The 25,277-nt window shown below is 36.4% G+C and overlaps 1 protein-coding gene across 6 annotated transcripts in view; it reads right to left on the bottom strand.

Annotated features, from left to right (window-relative positions):
- AUH (AU RNA binding methylglutaconyl-CoA hydratase) overlaps positions 1 to 25,277 on the bottom strand; it is a 164,573-nt gene that overhangs the window by 105,096 nt on the left and 34,200 nt on the right. For 5 of the 6 annotated variants that reach the window (XR_015555478.1, XM_004428318.2, XM_087444768.1 and 2 more), the window contains one exon: positions 15,344 to 15,430. The exons of the other annotated variant lie outside the window; for it this stretch is intronic. Coding sequence is in view for 4 of the 5 variants with exons in the window: in XM_004428318.2 (XP_004428375.2) it covers positions 15,344 to 15,430 (87 nt within the window). In the remaining variant the exon portion in view is untranslated. The remainder of the gene's footprint in view (positions 1 to 15,343; positions 15,431 to 25,277) is intronic. 6 annotated transcript variants of the gene reach the window in all.

Raw genomic sequence — 25,277 nt, 5'->3', positions numbered from 1 at the left:
TGCTACTGGCGGCCCAGGTTTGGATCCCGGGCATGCACCGACGCACCGCTTCTCCGGCCACGCTGAGGCCATGTCCCACATACAGCAACTAGAAGGATGTGCAACTATGATGTACAACTATCTACTGGGGCTTTGGGGAAAAAAAAAAAAGAGGAGGATTGGCAATAGATGTTAGCTCAGAGCCAGCCTTCCTCAGCAGAAAGAGGAGGATTAGCATGGATGTTAGCTCAGGGTTGATCTTCCTCACAAAAAAAAAAAAAGATCCAAAAAGTATTTTGTAAATGAAATTAAAAACTCAATGTTTGTAACAAATCAGGTGCAGCTTATGAGAAAATTAGTAACTGGTGGACAGGTGACAAGAAACTATTCCGAGAGAGGTAAGGAGAAACAGATGGAAAACACAGAAGAGAAGTAAAGGATACAGTAAGAAAGTCTAATATATGTCTAATTGGCAGAAAATAAATGAAACAAACATCCATCTAAATGAGTTCAAAATAAAGCAGCAAATTAAACCTGAAGAAAAAAGAAAGGAATTCATAAAAAATCTAGATAGGAATTAATAAAACAGAAACAAGAGAGAGGATTAACAAAGCCCAAAACAAATTTTTTGAAATGCATAATAAAACTGGTAAGCCTCTGGAGAGACTGATCAAAGAAAAATAAGAAAGAGAGGACACCAATAACCAGTATCAGGAATGAAAATGGAACATTACTGCTGACTCTTCAGACATTAAACAGATAAGAGAATATTATGAATGATTTCATATCAATGCATTTGAAAATCTAGATGACATGGATAAATTCCTAGAAAACTATAAATTTCCAAAAATGAAATAGAAAACCTAAGTTCATGTGGTTATTTTCACATATATGTTTGTACATAATCTATGTATCAATGTATGTAAACAAATACATATTCATGTAAAAGCCAAGAAAAAGTCTAAAAATATACATATTAAATTATCATATTAGCATTAATTACCTATGTGGGGAGAAAGGGAATGGGGGAAAGCTGCTGAAAAGAGTTTTAAATTTTTACGTTAAACACATATTCAGATATTCCTTGTGGAATGAAAAGCTAACAAACACAGAAAAGCCAAAAAAGAATTAAAGTGATTTCCTTCTTTGGTCTTGTCAAATTCTAGAATATTCCAGGGTAACAGTTTGGAGTAAGTGACTGAGCTTGGTTGATAAGCCCATTGCTCCTGCTATATTTAGTAAAGCAGTATAATTTTCACAAAACTGTCCAAAGTTATAATGTGATCAACACCCACTGAAAGTCAGCAAAGGCAATAAAATTTCAGAAAGGGAAGGAGCGATACCATAGAAGTCTAACTCCATCTTAAACTATGATTCAACAGGCAGCGGATGAGAACAACTCATGAGGGAAAACAACTGACTCCTAGACACTTGTGTCAGTTTTCCATCATTCTTGGCAAGGGATAAAGAAAACTAAAACTGAGATCTGGAAGTTATTTCATGGAAAACTAATAAAGACAGTTAACTAGAGTGTTCCATCAATCAATCTTCCACATACCTAAGTCAGCACTTCCAATTTCCAGTTATTACATCAAATTAGGGGGAAAAAAAGTAAAATACATAAAGTAAAATACATGCTGGATTGCATCCAGTTTAATTAAATTAATTACTTATTTAAAAAATCTCCTTGACCATCAAACAAACAAACAAAATGCACAGTGAACATAAACATTTCAGGTCAACTTGGCAGACCCACAAACAATTCTGCAAACTTTGAAAATGTTCTTTACTAAACAATTCTTAACACAATACATCTGAAATAAAGTCAAACAATCATTTAGGCAATAGCAAGGAAAATCAAGCACATAATCTCTCAAACTGTATTATAGTAGTCACTGTGGTACTAATTAAGTATTTTCAGAATAAGCTTTATTTCAGGTAAAGTAAAACAAAAATGAAATATCTGAAAAAGCTTTGAATTGTATAATGGTGATAAACTACTAAACTCAAAAAAGTCAATCACCTCTGGATTTTTTATGAATAAGTAACAGATGCCTCTAAATCAAATGGAAAGCTTAAAAGGGATATACCTGGAACATATGCAAGCTCTTCTGTATTCATTACTCAAGAATCTCTAAATCCTAAAACGGAATACTAGGAAGAGTTTTATGTGGATTTTTACCTTTACAAGCACATTTCTTAAACATTTTATGTAATTAAAAAGAATATAATGACTAAATGCATGAAGTGACAAATGTAACACTTTAAACTTCAGTAAAAAATTATTCATACTTTATTCATATTCAAAAATTCTGAATCTTATGTTAGAGACTATTATAACCATGATAAATCAGATGTTATGCTTCATAGAAAGGTATACACATATTTTTGAGGAAAAACTTTCCAAATATTCTCATTTATAGTTTATTTATAAGAAATCAAATTATGGGAAGCATTTATCCATTACCAGGATAAGTTACAGATCACTAGTTTTTTCCAAATGAACCTACACCAATAAGCCCAACAGTCAGACTAGGTGGCCTCCCAAAATTGCCCAAGGAATGGAGCTTTTTCATGGTTTGCCAGCCAAGGAAGCAGCATCCATAGCCCCAACACTCATATCCAAAAGGGTACTTGTTAAAGTCACCAGTAACAACCATGTTGCAAAATCTAGTAGTCAACTGTTCAGCATTCACCTTACCTGGCCTGTCAGCAGCATTTGATCAAACCCACCTTCATGAAAGACTTTCTTTACTTGGCTTTCAGAATACTGTTTTCTTTCTACCTCCCTACCCTGGCTGATCTTTCTTAGTCTCCTTTCTGGTTCTTCTTTTTCATCCCAGCCTTGAAACGTAATGCCTCAGGGTCATCAGACCTTCTCCTCTCTACAGTAACTCTCCAGGTGCCTCACCCAGTGTCAAGGCTTCACACAGCATCAACATTCTGACGACTCCCAAATTTACATCTAGCCTGGATTACTTCCCTAAACTCCAAACTCATATCTAGGTGCCTAATGACATCCCCACTTAGACGTCTACTAGGCATCAATACCTTCACATTTCAAACTTGAGCTCCTGAGCTACACCTCCCACTCCCATCTAGCAAAGGGGCAGCTATCCTAATTATGAATCACAATAAATATCAAACTGTTCCACCCGCAGTCATTCTATCATCCTCAGTCACAGCCTAGGAGCAACATGAACTGGGGTGGAAAAGAGGATCAAACTCAGGCCAGTGCAGGCATGACTCTTGGAATTTTAGGTAGAGGCAGACAGAAAGGGATTCCAGGAAAGGATCCAATCTGAGGATGAGAGGAAAGCAGCAGAGCCTGGCTCAATGTCTACACCAAGAGGATCCCAGTCAATTTACCCTTTCAATCGGGGCACCACCACGTGCCAGGTACTATGCTAGATACTAGGAACAGGTGAAGAAAAAACCCACTGTGTTCTCACAACAGGGAGGAGATAGGAAAAGTAGCAGATGGTAGAGAGAGGACTAGAATCCACATCTTTTGCCTCCAGATCAAGACATTTTCATACGGTATGCCTCAATAGACATACAGCAAAACAATTCATAGAAGCTCACCACATTTTAGTAACATATAACATATAACTTTTCTACAACAAAATAAATATGGCAATGTCTTTGAGAAAATGTTAAGTTGAGCCAATGTTCTGATATCATAAGAGCAACTTTACATTATGAAATATAATGTAACTTCCAGGTTAGGATAAAGACAACACAAAGAAAGACGATGTGGTTACCAAAACATTAAAGAATACTCTCTTGTACAAAGTCAGCTAGGTCGAGGCAGGAAAGGGTTTGATCCCAATAACAAACCTCTGCAGAAGGGCAGCCAAGATAAAAATCTGACATGAGTGTGCTTCTATTATATGTGGTGGGTTTTTCTTTTTTTTTAAATGATTAGTGACATATTTTGTATTGCTTTAAGTCTCTCAATTCTAAAATTCAAGTGTGTCTCAATTCTAAAATTCAAAAACACACTAACGGAAGTAAAATAAATGAGAAGCACTACTTGAGGTTTATCTCATAAAATTTACATAAGACTTTTCATACAGAATTCTGTCATTGTGTACAAAAATATTTTCTGTGTATTTGAACTGGAGAGAGAGCTTTTTATGATAGAAAAATACATATGAACAGTAGATTTTCAATCATATGAAGGAAAGCTAATCAGAGAATTTGAAAACTTTCAAAATTAAATTATTTCCTTTTATAAAACTTTATAGTATAACAAAATCTAAAGAAAAAAAGATGCTTATTAAATAGATGCATTTTGTAATCCATCCCTTTTAACATAATTACCTGTATTTCAATGCAAATTCAGCTCTGCATTTACATAGCTAAATTAAAGCTTCTGCAATTTTATTTCATCAGAAAAAAGGAAAAGGAAGCTGGAAATGCCTGGCATTTGAAAAGATTACTATGAAAAATCATTTACAAAAATACCATCCACATCACACTAAATTCTACAATTTACAATTCTGGTGAAAACCTATTTTAAATATTTCTTTATCAGTAGGAAGCAATTCTTTGAGGCCTCAACTTGAGAGAACTGGGCTTGCCCCCTCAGAGTTTCTCCTTAAGAGAAAATTCTAAAAATGTTTTCTAGCTCTTCATGAAATATCATCTAATTAGACAAGCATGGCCATCAGTAAGTAATTAACACTTCTGCCCATATTCTGTATCGCTAATTTGCACAATGGTGGTCCTAATAACGATGTGCCCACTGCCCCAAGTAAAAACCAGCAGGAAGGTGCACATTGTGCAGCTCACAAAGGGGTGGTAAGTTAAGGTACAACAGCTGTTATTAGACCCGTATCATTTCACATCTAGGCATCCATGCTGACTTGCTGATGCCTAATATTTCAAGCAACTGAACAGACGACTGTATACATGGACATCACCAGGAAATCAAATAGACTATGTAATTGGAAACAGGAGATGAAGAAGCTGTATTCTCTCTGCCAAAACAAGACCAGGGCAGACTGTGGTCCTGACCACGAACTGTTAACATCAAATATCAGAGTAAAGCTGAACAAGAGTACTCAAAGAATCATAGTGCCAAAATATAACGTAAACAACATTTGAGGAAGAACCTGTAATTCTAGAAAGTGAAGTGAAAGTTGTCCTGAAAGTACTGGGAAGAAATAAGTCACCAGGGATAGATGGGATATTGATAGAATTATTTCAAGCCATAGAGACTGAATCTGTCAAAATCCTGACAAGAATATGCCAACAAACATGGAAAACAAAACAATGGCTTACAGACTGAAAATGCTCAATAGACATCCCAATCCCCAAGAAAGGAGATGCCAAGGAATACAGTAACTATATATAGGACCATTGCTGTAATGTCCATGCAAGTAAAGTGAAGCTCAAGGTGCTGCAACAAAGGCTTTTACCTTATATGGAGCAAGAAATGCCTGATGTCCAAGCTGGATTTCGAAAAGGGAGAGGCACAGGAGATCTAATTGCGATTATTCATTGGCTACTGGAGTGCTCCAAAGAATTTCAGAAGGTTAGTCTATGTTTTATAGACTACAGTTAAGCCTTTGACTTTGTGATCATGAAAAGCTATGGGCTGCTCTGAAAGAAATGGGCATGCCTCAGCACTTGATTGTCCTGATGTGTGACCTGTACAGTGGACAAGAAGCCATTGTCAGGACAGAATATGGAGAGACAGAAAGGTTTCCCATAGGCAAAGGTGTCAGACAAGGGTGCATTTTGTCTCCCTATCTGTTTAATCTGTACGCAGAACATATCATACGACAAACTGGGCTAGATTCAGATGAAGGAGGAGTGAAAATTGGTGAAGGAAATATCAACAATCTAAGATGTGCAGATGACACCCTCTTACTGGCAGAAAGCAGCAATGACTGGAAACAACTTCTGAGGAAAGCGAAAGAAGAAAGTGCTAAAGCAGGACTACACTTGAACATCAAGAAGACAAAAATCATGACTACAGAAGAACTATGCAAGTTTAACATAGACAATGAAGACACTGAAATTGTTAAAAATTTTGTTTACCTTGATTCAGTCATTAATTTAAATGGAGACTGTAGCCAAGAAATCAAGAGAAGACTGAGAATGGGAAGGGCAGCAATGAAAAAGCTAGGAAAGATGATCAAGTGCAAGGAAGTGTCATTAGAGACCAAGGCCAAGATTATCCACACCCTCGAATTCCCAATTACTATGTACAGGTGCGAAACCTGGACAGCAAAGAAGGCTGATAGGAAGAAAATTGATTCATTTGAAAATATGGTGTTGGAGGAGAGCTCTACAGATACCCTGGACTGCCAGAAAGACGAACAAGTGGGTCCTAGAGGAAATTAAGCCTGAGCTATCGCTGGAGGCAAAAACGATAAAACTGAGGCCGTCCTACTTTGGGCACATCATGAGAAGGCAGGATTTAGAAAAGAAAATAATGCTGGGAAAAGTAGAAGGCAGCAGGAAAAGAGGAAGACCAAGTATGAGATGGATTGACTCCATAAAGGAAGCCATAGGCATGAGTCTACAGGAGCTGAGTAGGGCTGCTGAGGACAGCACATTAAGGACATCACTCATTCACAGGGTTGCCAGGAGTCAGAGCCAACTTGATGGCACGTAAAAACAAATATTTCAAAATAATCAGTTATTGCTTTCAACCTAGATGTCTCACAGTTGAAGGGGGGAAGGGGACTTCTAACAATGATTTACCTTTTAGAAATCTGAGAATTCACCATTTCTTTAGAATGAAACATCTCAAAAAGAGCCATATGACTTTTTTTTTCCTTTGAAAAAGAGCAAAATTTTGTTCTAGGATTTTAAATTTACTTTTTAAGAAGAGGCTTTCTAAGAAGCTAGGAACAGTAAACTAAGGAATTTAGTGAGTGAATAAAACATAGAACTTCTTTCTGATCTCTATTTTGATAAAATAGAACAGCTTTCAAATGAGTCCAGTAACTTTAAGTTCCTTACAGACTCTCTCTCACTAAAAACAAGCAGAGCAGAGTAGTCACCATGGCCAAGAAGAAAGTCCGTTCGCCCTCCAGACCCCAGAGAAAGATCCTCAGTTGTGGAAAATGCAAATATAATGGGGCAAAAGAGAAAAGTGATATCAAACAGGCAGGATGGACCCTGATTTGTACCATTACTGATGCTGCTACAATGGCCAATTTCAAGATGTCTATGGTTGTGACAACCAGCTCACGAAATTCCTGAAAACTTAACAATCCTCTTGGGTCCATGTGAACAGGTGCCAGCACATCTGTATATGAAAAAGCCACATGAGTACAATGCAGGATTCTCCTCCACGAGCATCCATTACCATCCACCAGCCATTTCCTCCCGAAGGAAAAATTACCCCAGGAAGGCCTTCTCTACAGAAAATGAACTAACTATGTGAGGAGAACTAGTGGATAAGAACCAAGAGAAAGGTGGAAGCCTATATGCAGAATCTGATCCATAAACCAATTTTGTTTGATATTAAGAAAAACCTTTTCTCCTTTGAAAAACCTTAAAACTAGGAAATATATTCTAAAAGTCTAGAATTCTGGCTTCTTTTAAAAATAAGAATACAAGGAAAAGAACATAGAAAATTATTCAAAAAATAACAAATGTTTGCAGAACTCAAGACATGAATCTTTTAAAAACTGCTTGATCTAACTTGGCAAATATAAAGAATATATGTAGCATATACGTGTAATGAAGCGTAATAATAACAAACTCCCTTAAAATCACCAAAGTAAGAACTAGGTCAGAACTAATACCCTATCCACCACCCACGTGTCCTTTACCTAAGCTTCCACCTGCATTCCCAAACCCAAAATTAATCACCAACGTGAAGTCGGTGTGTATCATCCGCATATTTTTCCTGTGTGCACGTGTATGTGATTTCATTACACACTTACACATCTCTAAACTATATACTGTTTTGCATTCTTTTAGTTTTATAAAAAATTATATCATATTGTTTTAATTCAACATGTTTCAAAGATTCATCCATATTGTTATATGCGTAAGTTATTCATTTATTTGCAATGTTGTCTACAATCCAACTGTACAGATACACCAAAACATTTATCCATTCTCCTGTCATTAAAGTTTGGTTGTTTTCAGCTGTTTACTCTCCTTTGTTCAGAGGCATGGCCTTGTGCGGGTCATCTCCACTGCATCTCCAGCTTCTATCTCACTAATTTCTGATCCTTGTATCCCTTTAGCTTTCTTTGTATTTACAACTTTTTAAAATAACTTTTTAAGGTAAAGCTTAGCTATTTGTTGTCAGTAGTTTTCCCTTGCTAATCTATGCATTCAAGGATATGAATTCCCTTCAAACTATCACTTTAAACAAATCTCAAAAATTTGGATATATAGTGATTTTATATTCATTCAGTCTTAGAACTTTTTCCCATAATAATTTCTTCTTTGACCCATGAGTTATTTAACAGTTCTTTTTAATTTTACAAATATATGGTTTCTAAATCTCTATATTAGGTATAGTTTTGTTTCTAACTTAACTGCACTGTGGACAGAGAACATGGTCTCTATGTACTAATCTTCTGAAATTTAACAGAGATTTTAGGGTCCAGAACACGATACATTTTTGTAAATGTTTCACATATTCATGAGAAGTATACATATTCTCTAATTTGGGATTAAGAGTCTATTAAATCAAACTTGATATTCATGCTGTTCATATCTTTATTTTTAACTTTTGTCTGCTGACCTCATGATAAATTAGGAAAGATGGATTGAAATTTTCCATAATGATGGAGGATTTGCCAGTTTATCCTATATATATCCAGTATAGCTTTATTTATATATTTTGAGATCTTTCTTTTCAGGTACATACGAGTTTAGAGTTATGTTTCCTGAAAAATTTAACCTTTTATCATATGTAGTGACTCTCTTACTAATAAAGCTTTTTATCTTAAAGTGCATACTTACTTAACTCGTTCTTTTGATTAGTAATCTCCTGGAATAAAAAAATCTACACCAGATGCAGCTAGTAACAATACACAGCTGATTTAAATTTTTTAATCAAATCTGAGCATCTCTGTCTTTTAACAGCAAGTTTAATCAACTGACATTAATGGTAATTACTGGACTTATTTCAACATCTTACTATTTAATTTGCCCTGAGAATATGCTTTTGTCCTCTTTACATTTTTTCAGGACTTGATGAACTTCCTTTTGGTTTTTGTTTTGTTTTTCTTCCTACTCCCTCCACCCTCCACCTCATTTGTAAGTCTTACGCTCCATTCCTGTTCCATGAACAACATCTTAAGCTCCCTATCAAAGGATACAAAGGCCTTAAGACCTTTAAATCTCCGAAAAGCAAAAACCAATAAAAAGGCCTGAGCCAAACATGAAGCAAGTTGTCCAAATTAGAACTAGGAGTCAACAGATTTTTTAAAATACATAAACAAAAAGAGTGAAAGACTAGCATTAGTTCCAAAAAACAGGGAAAAAAAGAAGACACCTGGGATGGATGGATGGATGGATGGATGGATGGGAGGGAAGAAGAGAGAAAGGGAGAAAGAGAGGAAGGAAGGAAATTAGACCCAGTGCCTGTTTTAGTACAACCTGTAAGCTAACAAGGTTTTTTTTAATATTCTTAATAGCTGAAAAAAATCCAATTAAAAATACTATTTCATAATACATGAAAATTATATGAAATTCAAATTTCACTGTGCATAAAGTTTTACTGGAACAGAGAAACACACATTTGTTTACACAGTCTGTGTAGCTTTAGCACTATATGTCAAAGCTGAGTGGGAGGTGCAATGCAAGGATGTCTTCTCTCACTAGTCCTTTTCACATCACACTAGAAGTCCTTTCTAATGTAATTAGACAAGAAAAGGAAATAAAAGGTAATACAGACTGGGAAGGAAGACATAAAAACTTTGTTCACAAATGACATGATCGTCTACTATGCAGAAAATCCAAAAGAATAAACAAAAAAAATTCCTGGAACAAATAAGCAATTTTACCAAGGTTGCAGGACATGGTAAATACACAAAAGTCAATCACTTTTCTATATACCAACAATGAACATGTGGAATTTGAAATTAAAGACACAATACCACTTACATTAACACCCCCCAAAATGAAATAGTTAGATACAAATCTAACAAAATATATACAAGATCTATTTGAGGAAAACTAAGAAACTTATGCATGAAATCAAAGAAGAACTAAATAAATGGAGAGATATTCAATGTTCATGGATAGGAAGACAATACTGTCAAGATGTTGGTTCCTCCTAATTTGATCTACAGATTCAATGCAATCCCAATCAAAATCTCAGTAAGTTATTTTCTGGACATCAACAAACTGATTCTAAAGTTTATATGCAGAAGCAAAAGACCCACAATAGCCAACACAATATTGAAGGAGAAGAACAAAGCTGGAGGACTGACACAACCCAATGCCAAGACTTATTATAAAGCTACAGTAATCAAGACAGTGTGTTTCCCGGCAAAAGAATAGACAAATAGATCAAGGAACAGAACAGAGAGCCCAGAAACAGACCCCATAAATACAGTCAGCTGATCTCTGACAAAGGGACAAAGGCAATACAATGGAACACAGATAGTCTTTTCAACAAATGGTGCCACAGCAACATGCAAAAACATGAGTCAAGACACAGACCTTACCCCCTTCACAAAAATTAACTCAAAATGGGTGCCAGCCCCATGGCTTAGCAGTTAAGTGCGCACACTCCGCTGCTGGCGGCCCGGGTTCGATCCCGGGCGCACACTTACGCACCGCTTCTCCGGCCATGCTGAGGCCACGTCCCACATACAGCAACTAGAAGGATGTGCAGCTATGACCATACAACTATCTACTGGGGCTTTGGGAGAAAATAAATAAATAAATAAAATTATTAAAAAAAAAAATTAACTCAAAATGGATCACAGATCTAACTGTAAAGCAAAAAAATATAAAACTCCTAGAAGATAACATAGGATAAAACCTAGATGACCTTGAGTATGGCAATAACTTTTTAGATACAACACCAAAGGCACATTTCTATGAAAGAAATGATGGATAAACTGGACTCCATTAAAATGAAAAACTTCTGCTATGCAAAAGGTAAAGTCAAGAGAATGAGAAGGCAAGCCACAGACGGGGAGAAAATAATTGCAAAAGACACATCTAATAAAGAACTGTTACCTAAAACACACAACGAGCCCTTAAAACTCAACAATAAGAAAACAAACAACTTGATTAAAAATTGGGCCAAAGTTCTTAACCAAGGAAGACATATAGATGGCAAATAAGCATATGAAAAGATGCTCCACATTATATGTTATCAAAGAAATGCAAATTAAAACAACGAGACACCACTACACACCTATTAGAATGGCCAAAATCTGGAACACTGACAATACCAAATGCCAATGAGGATGCAGAGCAACAGAAACTCATTCACTGCTGGTAGGAAGGCAAAATCCTACAGCCACTTTGGAAGACAGGCAGTTTTTTACAAAACTAAACAGACTCTTACCATACAATCCAGTAACTGTGCTCCTTGGTATTTACCCAAAGGAGGTGAAAACTTATGTCCACACGAAAATCTACACACAGATGTTTATAGCAGCTTTCTTGTAACTGCCAAAACCTGGAAGCAATCAAGATGTCCTTCAGTAGATGAATGGATCAATAAACTGTGGTACATCCCAACAATGGAATATTATTCAGGGCCAAAAATAAATAAGATATCAAGGCATGAAAAGACATGGAGAAAACTTTAATGCTCATTACTAAGGGAAAGAAGCCAATCTGAAAAGGCTACATACTGTATGATTCCAACCATATGACATTCTGGAAATGCAAAACTGTGGACACAGTAAAAGTGGTTGCTAGAGAGGGAAGAGGAGGCAAATAGGCCGAGCACAGAGGACTTTTAGGGCAGTGAAAATACTCTGTATGACACTATAATGATGGATATTTGTCATTTAACATTTGTTCAAACCTATAAAATATACAATACCAGGAGTGAACCCTAATGTAAACTGTAGACTTGGGTGACTATGATGATTCAATGTAGGTTCATCAGTTGTAACAAATGTACCACTCTGGTGGGGGATGTTGATAAATGGGGGAGGCTATGCATATGTGGCAGCAGGAGGTATATGAGAAATCTCTCTACCTTCCCCTCAATTTTGATGTGAACCTAAAACTGCTCTAGAAAAATAAAGTCTTTAAAAAAAAAGTTGTGTAGCTGCAACAGAGACCATAATGGCCCCGCAAAGCCTAAAATATTTACTATCTGTCTTTAAGAAAAACTTGCCTGTCCCTCGTTTAATATATTAAATGAGTGATTAGATCAAGAGACGCAGTTTCTACCCGCCTCTCAAACTCTCATTAAGTTATCACAAAAGACAACTTAAAAATTTTATGTCCATTGTAATGTAATAAAAATTATCATTAACAAATATTGGGGAACTCATGGAAGAGGAAAAAGTAGACTGGATCAGGATCCAGAACAGAGATGCTACAGCTACAATCACTGAAAACAAAACGCCACTGCAAAAACAGAAAGCGTTCTTCATTTAAAAAGTCCCAGAAAAATTCCAATTTCAGAATCAATAAAATAGAAAGAGGCTTGGAAGAAACATCAAGGTAATGTTTACAATTGGACCCGTCTTAGCCACTCCTCCTAGCATATACAGTCATGTATGCATCAGGCAATTTTGTCATTGTGTGAACATCATAGAGTGTACTGATACAACCCTAGACAGGATAGCTTACAACACACCTAGACTATATAGTACTAATCTTATGGGCCCACAATTGTATATTCTGTCCATAGTTGACCAAAATGTCATTATGCATCGCTTGACTATATACAAAGTTACGGACAGCATCAACTTTTACTTCCAAGATCAACCTCTCTGACCAACATGGAAACCATGTCCACGCTCTGCCTTAGGAGACATCTGACCATGAGGTTGAAGCTGGGAAGAAAAGCAGAGGAGAGCCCCCGATAACACCAGCACGGGATAAAAAAATGTAGAAAGTCAACAACCACCATTCTAGGAATCAAAACACATACATTCTAAAACTTAGCTCTAAAAAATATATAAGTGAACAACAATAGCAAAACCACACAAGACGCCAAAAGATGTTACCTAGTCAAATTCTACTAATCTTTCAAATAACAGATGATTTTCCTGTATAGCACAGAAAAAGATGGAAAGCTTTTCACCTCATTCTATGAAGGTTGTACAACCTTGATACCAAACCAGAAAAGGGTAACACAAAAAACAAAATTGGATCAGTCTCATTTATTATATCAGAATATATAAAATTGAATCCAGCAGTGTAGATTAAAAACCACCATAACCACTAACCACAATGACCAGGTAGGGTTTATTCTAGTAATAGAAGGCCAGTGCAGCATTATTAAGTCTACTAATACGATTTAGTATATAAAGGCTAAATGAGATAAATTCTAATATACACCAATTGTAATCCTGACATATATCAAAAAAGCAGTTGACAAACTTTAATACTGATTCCTGATTAAAAACAGCAACAAACTCCTAACAAGGTGAAATAGAAGAAAACTCCCTGAACTTGATAATTACTAGAAAAATATTAAAAGTATTTGTCAAAGTCAAATAAAGATAAGGATGAACACGCCCACTTCAACAAGTGAATATTGTACCAAGGGACTTAGCCAATGCAAAAATATATGAAAAATATATAAGATTAAAATGTTGGGGGGAAAAAGATTAAAATTGCCTTATTTATAGATAATGAACTTTTTATCTGGAAAACACAAGAAAATTGAAAAATAATAAATAATACAAGTAATTAGTAAATTGGCATGATATAAAATAAGCACATAAAATTTAATAATTTTCCTACAGACCTATGATAACCAGACTTCAACAGAAATGGAGGGAAAAGATCCCATTTAAAGAAATAAATGCTATAAAATAGCTATGAATAAATTTTAGGAAGAAAAAAGGTACAAGACCAAGGCCAATGTGAAGAAAACTTTCTTGAAAGACATTAAAAAATGAATGACCCCCCTCAAAATGAGAGCCATGCACATCATGGATGGAAAGATTCAATATCATAAAAATGTCAATTCTTTCTAAATAAGATTGAGAGGAATTCCACCCACAGTCCCACGAGAGTATTTTTTCTCTTTGCTTTACAAACTAACAATTCTAAATTCATTTGAAAGAACTAATGTGTGAGAATTACCAAAGAAAATCTTTAAGGGAAAAACAAAAAGAACAGTGAAGGGAACTTAGTACCTTCTAGACATTAAAAGTTTTCCATTTAAAGCCACTGGAATTGAATTAGGGTGGCACATTAGGAGACAATATCTGTGATACATTTAACAACAAAAGATTAATATAAAAATGGCTTTTAAATTAATAAGTAATTATGCCCTAGAAAAGAAGATGAAGGATGTGAAAGGGCAATGTACAGAAGGGGAAATGCAAGTCTACTTGAAAAGATAAAACATCACACAAGCATTCACACAAGGAAATGCAAATTAAAATGCTAAGATGTCTTTTTTTTTTAACCTTGGCAAACTTAAAAAATAGCAACATTAACTGCTGTCAGGAATATGAGGAAACAGCTACTGTCATGTAATTAATGGGAATATAAATTATTACAACCTCTCTGGAATATAATCTGGTAGGATTTTTTAAAATGTAAAATGAACACATGATACTTAGAATTGCAATTCCATGTTTAGAATTCATCCTATAAGTACACATACTAACGTTCTAAAAGACTGGGTACAAAGATTCACTGCTTTATTTTGAACAACAACAACAACAAAAAGCCCTAAATGTTCATTAATAATTTAAAATTTAAGAAATAATTTAAAATTCTGGATAAGACTATGCCATGGATTACTATGCAGCAATATATTAAAAAGTATTAATAATAAAGCAGATTGATATGTACTGAGATATAAATATTACACAGAAGTCTGTGATTCTAAGGAAATAACATGATCTAGTTTACGTAAAAACCAAAAAATTCCAAATCTATAAATATGTTTGGGTATGCAGTTATTTAAGAGATACAGACACTTAAATCAAAGGCTGATGCCAAATTATTCTCTTTGTTTTCTAATAACTACCTTCATATGCCATGTTATCATACATAGGAGATATCTTTAATTATAAAATATTTTTCACAATTTTTAAAATTAAATACATTACATGCCGGTTTACAGCAACCAGCTATATAGGTCATGCTTATCTAATTATATATTAAGTTTTTTTGCCAAAGTTTATATAAAGACAGTGCGCAACTTTTTAAATCTGACATTAAGGCCATCTTCAGTATGCTAAAAGGAGAATTTAATTGTGCTTACCGATTTCATTAATCACTGCTCTTATTTTGGAGACAAAAGGACCAACTTCACTGGAATTCATTTTGACTCTTTCCTTAAGGTCAGCACCTGTAAAGTATTTTATTTACAAATATAGTCTAGTTATAAACAAAATTTTAAGGCAATGAACTGAAAATTTACTTAAGATTCACACATAACTTGAAGATTCACTGAATTTATCTGTTAATCTGTTAACTTTTCCTTCTCAAAGACCAGCATCAGGAAGAATTAAATATTTGCTTGTTCATACATCTACCATGTGCTTAAAGTAGTGGTTCTCAAACTTGGTGGTCTCAGGACCCCTTTACACTCTTAGAAGAAGAGACTTTGTTTAGATTACATCTATCACTAGCTACTCTATCTGAAACTACAAAATTTGTGAAATATTTATTTACTCACTTAATAACATAAATAAACCCATTCATATTAACATAAATGACTACAGATTGATGCCACTTCCTTGGTTCTTGCAAAGAGGCTGGCAGTTTTACCCACCATTGCTTTTGCCCCATCAGTGCAAACGCCCACCCAGCGAAAAGGGCAAATCACGCCTTACTGCTATGAAAATCCTTTTGACTCCGTGGACGCCTGCCTTGGTTTGAGAATCACCGGCTTTAAAGTATGAACAAACAGACAATTTCATAATTATGAGTTTATGAGAGAATAACTCTGGAACTGAGAAAAGTACACATAAGGATTCCTTAAGGGATCATTTACTCTGTGGCTCAACAAAGACATCCTTTTAAACAAAATTAAACTATCCGAGAAAAGGTAGGCCCCCACTTAAATAAACAGACAAAAATCAAAGTAAAATTACAGCATAGAAGGTGCACACTCAGCTACTTCCTCTCTTATTAGTTCATTATAAACTGATCATGACTAGAGACAGTATCTAGTAGGAGCTGACGCTGGGACATTCTGAGCCCACACACCTCCAGTGGAGTGAGAATTGCAGTTGACAGCATATCCCACAACTCATCAGTTCTTAGGTATATATACCCTAGAAAATCTCTCAAACATAAGCCCAAGGAAATAGGTACATTAACATTCAATGCAACATACAAAAAATAACACAAAATTGGAAGTAAATATCCATCAAAATGATTATTAATAAAACTGGGACATATTTATACAACAGAATGTTATACGTACAGCGTAAAAATGAAGGAATTAAGAGTATAAATATGGATAAATCTAACAATGTTGAAGGATATATAATACATATAATTATATATTAATATATATGTTAATATAATACATGTAATTTATAATTATATATAACTACAGAAAGATACATAGGATAATAACCATTTACATAAGTTTTTAATACAAGAATGCTATTTAGGGATATAAAACATGCATGGAAATTATAAATACCAAATTCAATTGGTGGTGACCTTTGGAGGGAGGGAGAGAGATGTGATTGGCAATGGGCACAGAGGACTTTAATCTTATTTGTAGTATTGTATTGCTTAAGTTATATGGTGGGTACTCAATCTATTAGTCTTTAAATGTTTTTGGATGCCTCAATATACATCTTCATAATTAATTTTTGCCATGAAGAATTAAAATTTATCATGGAATAAAACTGTTAGTAGGGCCAAAAAAAATTCTAAACTAGTAGGATGTATTTGTTAAAAGAAATAATGGTTCAACTCACTGTCATTTAACACTGAGAATATAATTTTAAATTGAGAATATAAAATGTTGCTTAGTGCATGTTGGCTAATACATATTGGTTAATAAAAGTAGCTAAATGTGCAATATGAGGGAGAGGAATAGACAAAAGAGGAGCAAAGCAATGAAGAGGAGAAAGATGATGGGAGAGATAGGGACTCCAGATGAGGTGGTCCTGAAGGAGTCCCCTGTAACTGCATCATGGGGTCCATCAAGTCCTCCGGCCTCAAAGTGGGTTATACCATTAGGGAGCCCTCCAACACACCAACTAATGCTCTGATGCGGGGGGGCTTTCTCAACATTCTGACTCTGTGACCACACAGCATACTCTGAAAACCATACTCAGGTTAAAGAGACTAGGCTGCTGGAAGCCAGGTCAAGAGCTAAAAGGAATCCAGGTTTGCTTTTGACAGGTGTAGCCCATTCACTGCACACCAGTCCCAGCAGAGAGATGTGAAAGACATGTTCTGGTTATTGAGGGCAGCCTTATCCACACAACCATGTGAGACCGCTTCAAGATTCAAGGTTTACTGTAGAAATAATTACCTTTCTCCATGGAATATTAAACATTCATAACCTTGTGACTACTTTTTAAAAATTTTAATATCCTTTTTGTTTTACTTTGGAAACATACCCTGGAACCTTGAACACATAGAACCTAAAAATAAAGTTTCACCTCTATTCCTTCTGAGATCATGAATTTTTTATATGACAGCATCCAAAGTTTTATTCGAGGCCTAGTATTCCCCAGTCCTTTTATTGTCTAAGTTCACTATTTAGAAAGCAAAAAAGTAAATACTTTTTACCTTTTTAAATCCTCTAAGTCCATGACCATTCCCCTCAGGTGAGCCCTTTCACTGCCTGGCAATCCTACTGTATTTCCCTCCTCCATTAGCTCTCCTATTCATCTTACAGTCCATTTCACAACATCCCTCTCTCCTCAAACCTCAAAACCTCCTACCCAATCCAATACCAGCTTACTAAGAAAACAGAAGTATTCAGAAGAGAAATCCCACCAGCACCCACCACCAAATCTACCCGCCTACCAGGATCTGAACCCATACACTCTGCTCTCCCTTCCTGTTACTACAGATAGACTAACTCATGACCGAGGCCAAATGTCCCTCTTGGGCACTAGATTCCATCCCTTCTTATCTCCTCAGGGACATCACTCCAGCAACTCCAGGAAGCCACTCTTCCTGGCTAGCATCATCAATGGTATCCCTCCTTAGAGAATCATTCCCCTCAGCTACAGTAAGGCTATAATACAGTCATGCGCCACGCAACGACGTTTCAGTGACGGACCACATATATCATAGTGGTTCCATAAGATAGTACCACACAGCCTGTGGCCTTACGGTGGTAATCATCTCACAATATATGTAAATCAAACTATCATGCTGTATACCTTAAACTTATACGTGATATATGTCAATTATCGCTCAATAAAACTGGAAAAACAATATGTTGAAAGCAAAGAATTGGAAACTGCCAGAAAAGAATAGGATCCCAGTTGAAACTCTCAATATCAGTATTTTAAAAGACCCCTTTTTTGGCAATGTAGCAGCTTTTTTCTCTCCCTGCAGCAAGAAAGCAAAGTAAGATCAGGACTGCCTGCTGTGAGGTGCAACAAGGGCAACTATGAAAGAGAAGACAGTGAAGAGTAACCGCAACCTCAGGACGAGCATGCAAAGTTTTATCAACGGTACATTTGTGAGTTGTGTATCAGCTAGATCCCTTCAAAACTATCCGTACCTCCTGAACAGGCCAGCCCTGCAGGTCGAGTGGTTAAGACTCAGCGCTCAGGGCCGCAGCCCAGGCTCCTTTCCTGGTCAGGGCACCACACCACCGTCTGTTGGTTGTCATACTGTGGTGGCTGCGTGTTGCTGTGATGCTAAAAGCTCTGCCACCAGGATTCAAATACCAGCCAGGTCACCCACGGTGGACAGGCTTCAGCAGAGCTTCCAGACTAGACAGACTAGGAAGAAGGACCTGGACACCCACTTCCAAAAAAACTGGCCATGAAAACCCTAGGAACAGCAGTGGAGCATCGTGTGACATAGTGCAGGAAGCTGAGAGGATGGCACAGAAAGACTGGGCAGCATTCCGCTCTGCTGTATATAGGGTCCCTAGGAGGAAGTATCGACTCCACGGCACTAACAACAAAATTTATCTATTCCAGCTAAAATTTCAAATTTATTGGCATCAGTTAATCTTAATATTATCCTACCAGTTCAATCTCCATGGAATTTATACCATGGTCTCCTTTTTCAATCTGAATATTGTTTATTTGTTCCCTCACCCTTGATTAATCTTGTCAGAAGTCTGACTATAGCCATGCGCCGCATAACAAAGCTTTTGTCAACAACGGACCGCATATCTGACGGTGGTCCCGTCAGATTAGCACCATAAAGCCTAGGTGCGTAGTAGGCTACACTCCACGAGGTTTCTGTAGGTACACTCTATGATGTTCACACAGCGACCAAACTGCCTAACGACGCATTTCTCAGAATATACCCCTGTCGTTAAGCGACGCATGACTGTATTTGACTCTACAAAGAACCAGCTTTTGGGCTTTATTATCCTCACTACTTGCATGTTTTTCATGTCATAAGTTTATGCTCCTTTTCATTTCCTTCCTTCTACCCTATCTGGGTTTATTCTGTAGTTATTTTTGTCATTTCTTAAGTTGAAGTCTTAGTTTATTCATTTTGAGCCTTTATTCTTTCCTGAAGCACGATCTTAACTATACTACGCAATTTTTAAAATATTTTGTTAGAATTTAATTCTGAGTATGTTCTAATTTCCATTAAGATTCCTCTGTTGAGCTGTAAATTATTTAGAAGTTATTTTAAATTTCCCAATGTAGGAGACTTTTTCTAATTAGCTTTTTGTAAATGACTTCTACCTTAACTGTCTATAGTCAACAGAACTCAGCCTTTGAAATCTGTGGAGGTTTTATAGCCAAGCACACGGTTAATTTTCATGAATATTCCATGTGTGCTTGAAAGGAATGCATGGTCCCCAACCACTGAGGACAATGATCAACACAGGTACATGACACTAAGATTCAGCAGACAGGGAAAAATAATCAACACCCTTTATCAGCTGGGGCCAATAGACCCTTTGTATTTTATTTAATATTTAGGTCATTTTATAAATAATTTACAGAAAATAGAACAGTGAAAAAGCAAATTTATTTGAAATTTTAGTCAAAATTTAAATATACCAAATCTGTATTTTTATTTTATGTCTTCCTGGTACGTGTATATATGTGAATACACACACACATACCTACAAATACATACATATATATGTATATATACTCACAGATACACACACACAGAAACACATGTGAAAAGGGCTGTATCATTTGAATGAAACTGGTCGTCAACTGACATGCATGAACCTGGAATATACAGTTTTATAAAAACTGATTTCAGATTTCAAATATACCTCTAACAGATGATCATTACTTCTGGTTCTTGCACTTGCATCATAGAAATGCAGTGCTTTTGAAAATTTTGATGACATAATTTTGCTCAGGACAGCCACGTTCTTTGCTGCCTGATTACAGAATATTTTCATTTTAATTTATAAACATCAGTCAGAATGACCAAGCCAATGATTTGTTTTCATTTCCATGTCATCTATTCCCTTCCTATCACCTCTGTAGGCATATCTGCCTTCAACACTTCACTTATAAGCTATATCAAGTAAATGTTCATGCACAAATACTATGTGAAATGCAAGAACACCATCATACATCCTTTTAGCAAAATGGGATGGTCCAAGTTCCTGTCACAAAATACTGCATGAAGAAGTCCTTCCTACCAAATGACTAACTGGATGCGAATTCCATATTTCTTTTATATAAACCACAGAAATATACTGTTCACTCATCAATTCTTGAGTTCAAGAAAATTCATAAAGGATATTGTCATCTGATGACTCATAGTCTAAGATTTCACTCATATGATCAACTTCACCATAACGATTAGAGAGTCCTGCTGTTGCTTTTGATCATTATTTTATCCATCTAATAACTGTGAAATGTCTTCTGTTAACTTTTCTACTCTTAGCCATTACAGGTAGAAAATCAAAAATTCTAAATTCTCCACCGTGTTCAATGAAAGCTAAAAGGGAGACTATAAAGATGGTGCCTCCAAACTTCATTTATATTTTCTTAAAAGATGATGCAATTCTTGAGGCAATGTAACAAAAAAAGATAATGCAAAAGCAAGGATTTGAATATTACATCATCTTTCTAGGCAATCCCATCATTCTTCCATTTTCTTATTTTAGTCTTTCTTAAAATAGTTGGGAATAACTGATGAGTAATGATAAAATCATTCCTAGGATGACAAAATTACCAATATAATGACGTAAGAACCTACAATGCATCTTAGATTCACAAAAAGGTGCAATGGACTCATATCGTAAGTGCAAGAGAAAATGAGTCAATCTTTTTTAAAGTAAATTTTATGTTCTTCAGACCTCTAAGGAAGAAAGAAAGTCATGAAAAATCAAACCATACAAGTAGAACTGTTCAAAAAAGAAACTGAGAAACTAAATCTGGATCTAGGGGATCTGATGATATAAAGGTTAAACTTGTTAAGTGACCCATTCAAATCTTCTATAGACTTACTCACCTTTTCTTGTTTCATCTATTAATTACTGAGAAAAGTGACAAAAATTTCCATTACGATGGTGAATTTGCCCATTTTTCCTTATATTATTGTCAACTTTTGCACTATATACCTTGAGGCTGTTTCTAATAGCATAAAAGTTGAGAATTATTATATACTTAATCTGGGGAATTGAACCTTTTATCATTACACAGTGAGACCCTCTTTATCTCTAGTAATTACTATCTCTAATAAAAATCTGTTTGAAAGTCTATTTCATTTGATATCATTATAGTTACATCAGATTCCTTTTACTTAGTATTAGACTGGTATATCTTTTTCTACCCTTTAACTTTCACCCTATGTCCTTATGTTTTAGGTATTTCTTATAAGCAGCTTAGTGATAACTTTTTTCAACCCAGCTATTATTTGTCTTCTAATTAAAGAATTTAGGATGCTTACATTAACTATGATCAGTAACGGATTTGAATTTCTATCCCATTAGTTCTTTTTCTTCTCCCCTCACCTCCCTCTCTGTTTTTTAATCATCTTCTGGATTGACTGTTTTTCTTTTTCTTATTTAATCATTTACTCAGAAGTTTAAATACCACCTGTATACTAATGATGTCCAAATTTTTACCTCAAGCCCAGACCTCTACCCTGAACTACAGACTCATAAATTCAACTGCCTACTAGACATATCTGGTTGGACGTCTAATAGGCAACTCAAACTCAATAAACCCTCCCCTCCCCCAACTATTCAATTTCCTCCCCAGAACAGACTCCTGCATTCTTCCACTCTTCAGTTAATGGTAACTCCATCCTTCCAATGTTCAGATCAAAACAGAGTAAACCTTCTTGACTTCTCTTTCTCATACCCTCCTTTTCATCAATAAACCCTGTTGTCTCCACCTTCAAAATATATGTAGAATCCAACAATTTTTCACCACCTCCACCACTACTACACTGGTCCAAGTACGACCTTAACTGAAGGAGATCAAAGACAGAAGTTCTGGAACGCTCTATTCTCAGCACACGGCCAGAGCAAGCCTTTTAAAACTTAAGTCATATAAGGTCACTCCTTAGCTTAAAACACCCGATTCTCATCTCACTGGATTATAAGCCAAAATTCTATGTGACTTGGACTCCTGCAACTTCTGTGCCATCACCTCCTAGCGCTCTTCTCTTGTCCACTCTGCTCCAGAGACACTACCTTTCTTGCTCTTCCATTATCTCGCCAAGTATGATGCTGCCTCCAGGCTCTACACGTGCTTACCTCTCTGCCTGAAATAGTCTTCCCCAGATATCCACGAGGCTCACTAGCTCACTTCTTTCAGGTTTCTACTCATTTATTCCTTCTCAGAGAGGTCTTCCTTCTTCACCATACATAGAACAGCAACCCTCCATGTAAACCACAAGAAGTCCTATTCTTGCCGAGTTTTATTTGTATTCAGAGCACTTATCTGACACACATTATTTGTTTTTTCACTGCTCCCCAACCTCCACTTATGGAGAGCAGGTGATTTCTGTCTTATTTACTGCTGTATTCCCAGATCCCAGGGTCGCCTCTAGAAAAGGTGATGAATAAATGAATGACTTAATCAATCAATCAAAGAAAGAAATCTGTGTTTTCTTTATAGCTGAGCCCTAATGAAGACAGTTTTAAAAATGCATGAATATTGGCTGCCTACTTAGCATCTACTGCCCTCTTTCCATTTTCTAACAGTAGCTTTATTTTTGTTCTGGTGTCTGCCCTCCAACCCACTCCCCACATTCCATGTACTTTGGAAGAAGTTAAATCCACTCTCACATCTAGGGGTGAGCCATGGCTGGCTTGAGCTAATCAGCATAGCCTCTTCCCCTGACCAGTGCCATCAAGACCAAGCTGAGGGTTCCAGCTTGGATTTGGGCAGAAGTGTTCTCTTCTCTTCCTTTAAACATGGTCATACATGGATGGGAGGCGCAGAACTACTGAGCTTCAGGCTACCGTACTGAGGATGAAGCTGGCATATAGAGGAGAGAGAAACCAAAGGAATTTCATAAAAAATCCAGAATCACTGTAGTAGAGCAATCCTAACAGCCTTACAGTTTGTCAATTTGCGATCTATTTTTCCATAACATGAAGCTGAAAGCATCCTGACTGATATTTATTATCTACTAAATGATATATTACAAACGACTACAGATTGGTCCTGCTTCAGTCCACATCTGTTTTCAAGGGATGAGATCTTGATTGGTGAAGGCATAAGGATTAGCCCTAATTATTATAGGAAAATTTCTAGCCAAGGTTTAGAGTAGAGGAGAACCAAGTAAAGTTTGGGAACATAATCTTGTTATAACTACCCTCACTGCTTCTAGAACTTCCATAACAACACTAATTCTTAAGTACTTTTAGCTTAGATTTTTTCATCCAGGATCTAAAACTACCTCTTACTCCAGTTAAATATATAACTTCTATTTATAAAAAGTTACAGAGACTTACAGTTTCTGGTTCCACATGTAAGAGGCTTGGAAGTCACCACTCTGTCCTAACAACAAGTAAAATGCTGAACAGATTGAATCAACAACTCTTCGAGGCTCTGAATGAGAGGTGAGGGCACAGGCAAACCACTGCCCCCAGACTGAAGAGACAGGCAGACATAGAGAACCACAACATACCAGAGCACAGACTCCCCAGCAGTGAAAACCAATGTCGGACAGGAAAACCTGGACTGTTATTGACAAACTGCTGAAGGCTCAGTAGGAACAACTCTGAGAGCTAAAAACTCCAGGGGCACGCAACAATTTTGGGAGATTTACCCCCAGGAGCCAAATCAGCTTCTCAAAGTGAATACTGGAGAAAAATACCCTCCTGCTTCTCACAGGGGGAGGGGAAAAGTAACCATTTGAAAATACCAGAGCACTCTGTTCTTAACAAGGCCTGCCTGCAGGGGAAACTAGTTAACCAGAGCCTAACCTGGTTGGGGTATTATCAGAGCCTAACTGACCTGGGGAAGAAAAACACCCAACTCCAGCTCACTCTAATCATCCAGTCCCACCGAAGGGGGAAGAAAAAAACCGAGAAACACCTGAGAAGTGCAAAGTTCAGAGGCATAAGCTCACTAAAAGCCTGAGACCTAATCATAGGGCTATAGAACGCTTCCCCTCCCCTCTTCCTCACCACCACATTACTAAAGGCCTGTTTACAGCAGGTCCTTTACCCAGTACATCACGTCCAGCTGTCAATAAAATACTACATACCAAAACACAAAAACACAGTTTGAAGACACAGACCAAGAACCAGATTTACCAGAGATGTTGGAATCATCAGACCAGAAATTTGAAACAACAATGATTAATATGCTAAGGGCTCTAACGGATAAAGTAGATAGCACACAAGAACAGACAGGCAATGCAAGCAGAGAGATGGAAACCCTAAGAAAGAACCAAAAAGAAATAACAGAGATCAAAAACATTGGAACAAAAATGAACAATGCCTTCCATGGGCTTCTTAGTAGACAGGACTGAGCTGAAGAAAGAATCTCTGAGCTTGAGGACAGAAACTTTCAAAACCGAAAAGAAAGGGAATAAAGACTAGAAAAAAAAGAAAAATAGAATATCCAAAGGCTGAA

Source organism: Ceratotherium simum, chromosome 20 (assembly GCF_057802395.1).
Source record: "Ceratotherium simum simum isolate JZ-2026a chromosome 20, ASM5780239v1, whole genome shotgun sequence".
NCBI classification, from domain to species: Eukaryota; Metazoa; Chordata; class Mammalia; order Perissodactyla; family Rhinocerotidae; genus Ceratotherium; species Ceratotherium simum.
Note: the sequence above shows the minus strand (reverse complement) of the source record. Positions and strands in the feature narration are given on the sequence as shown.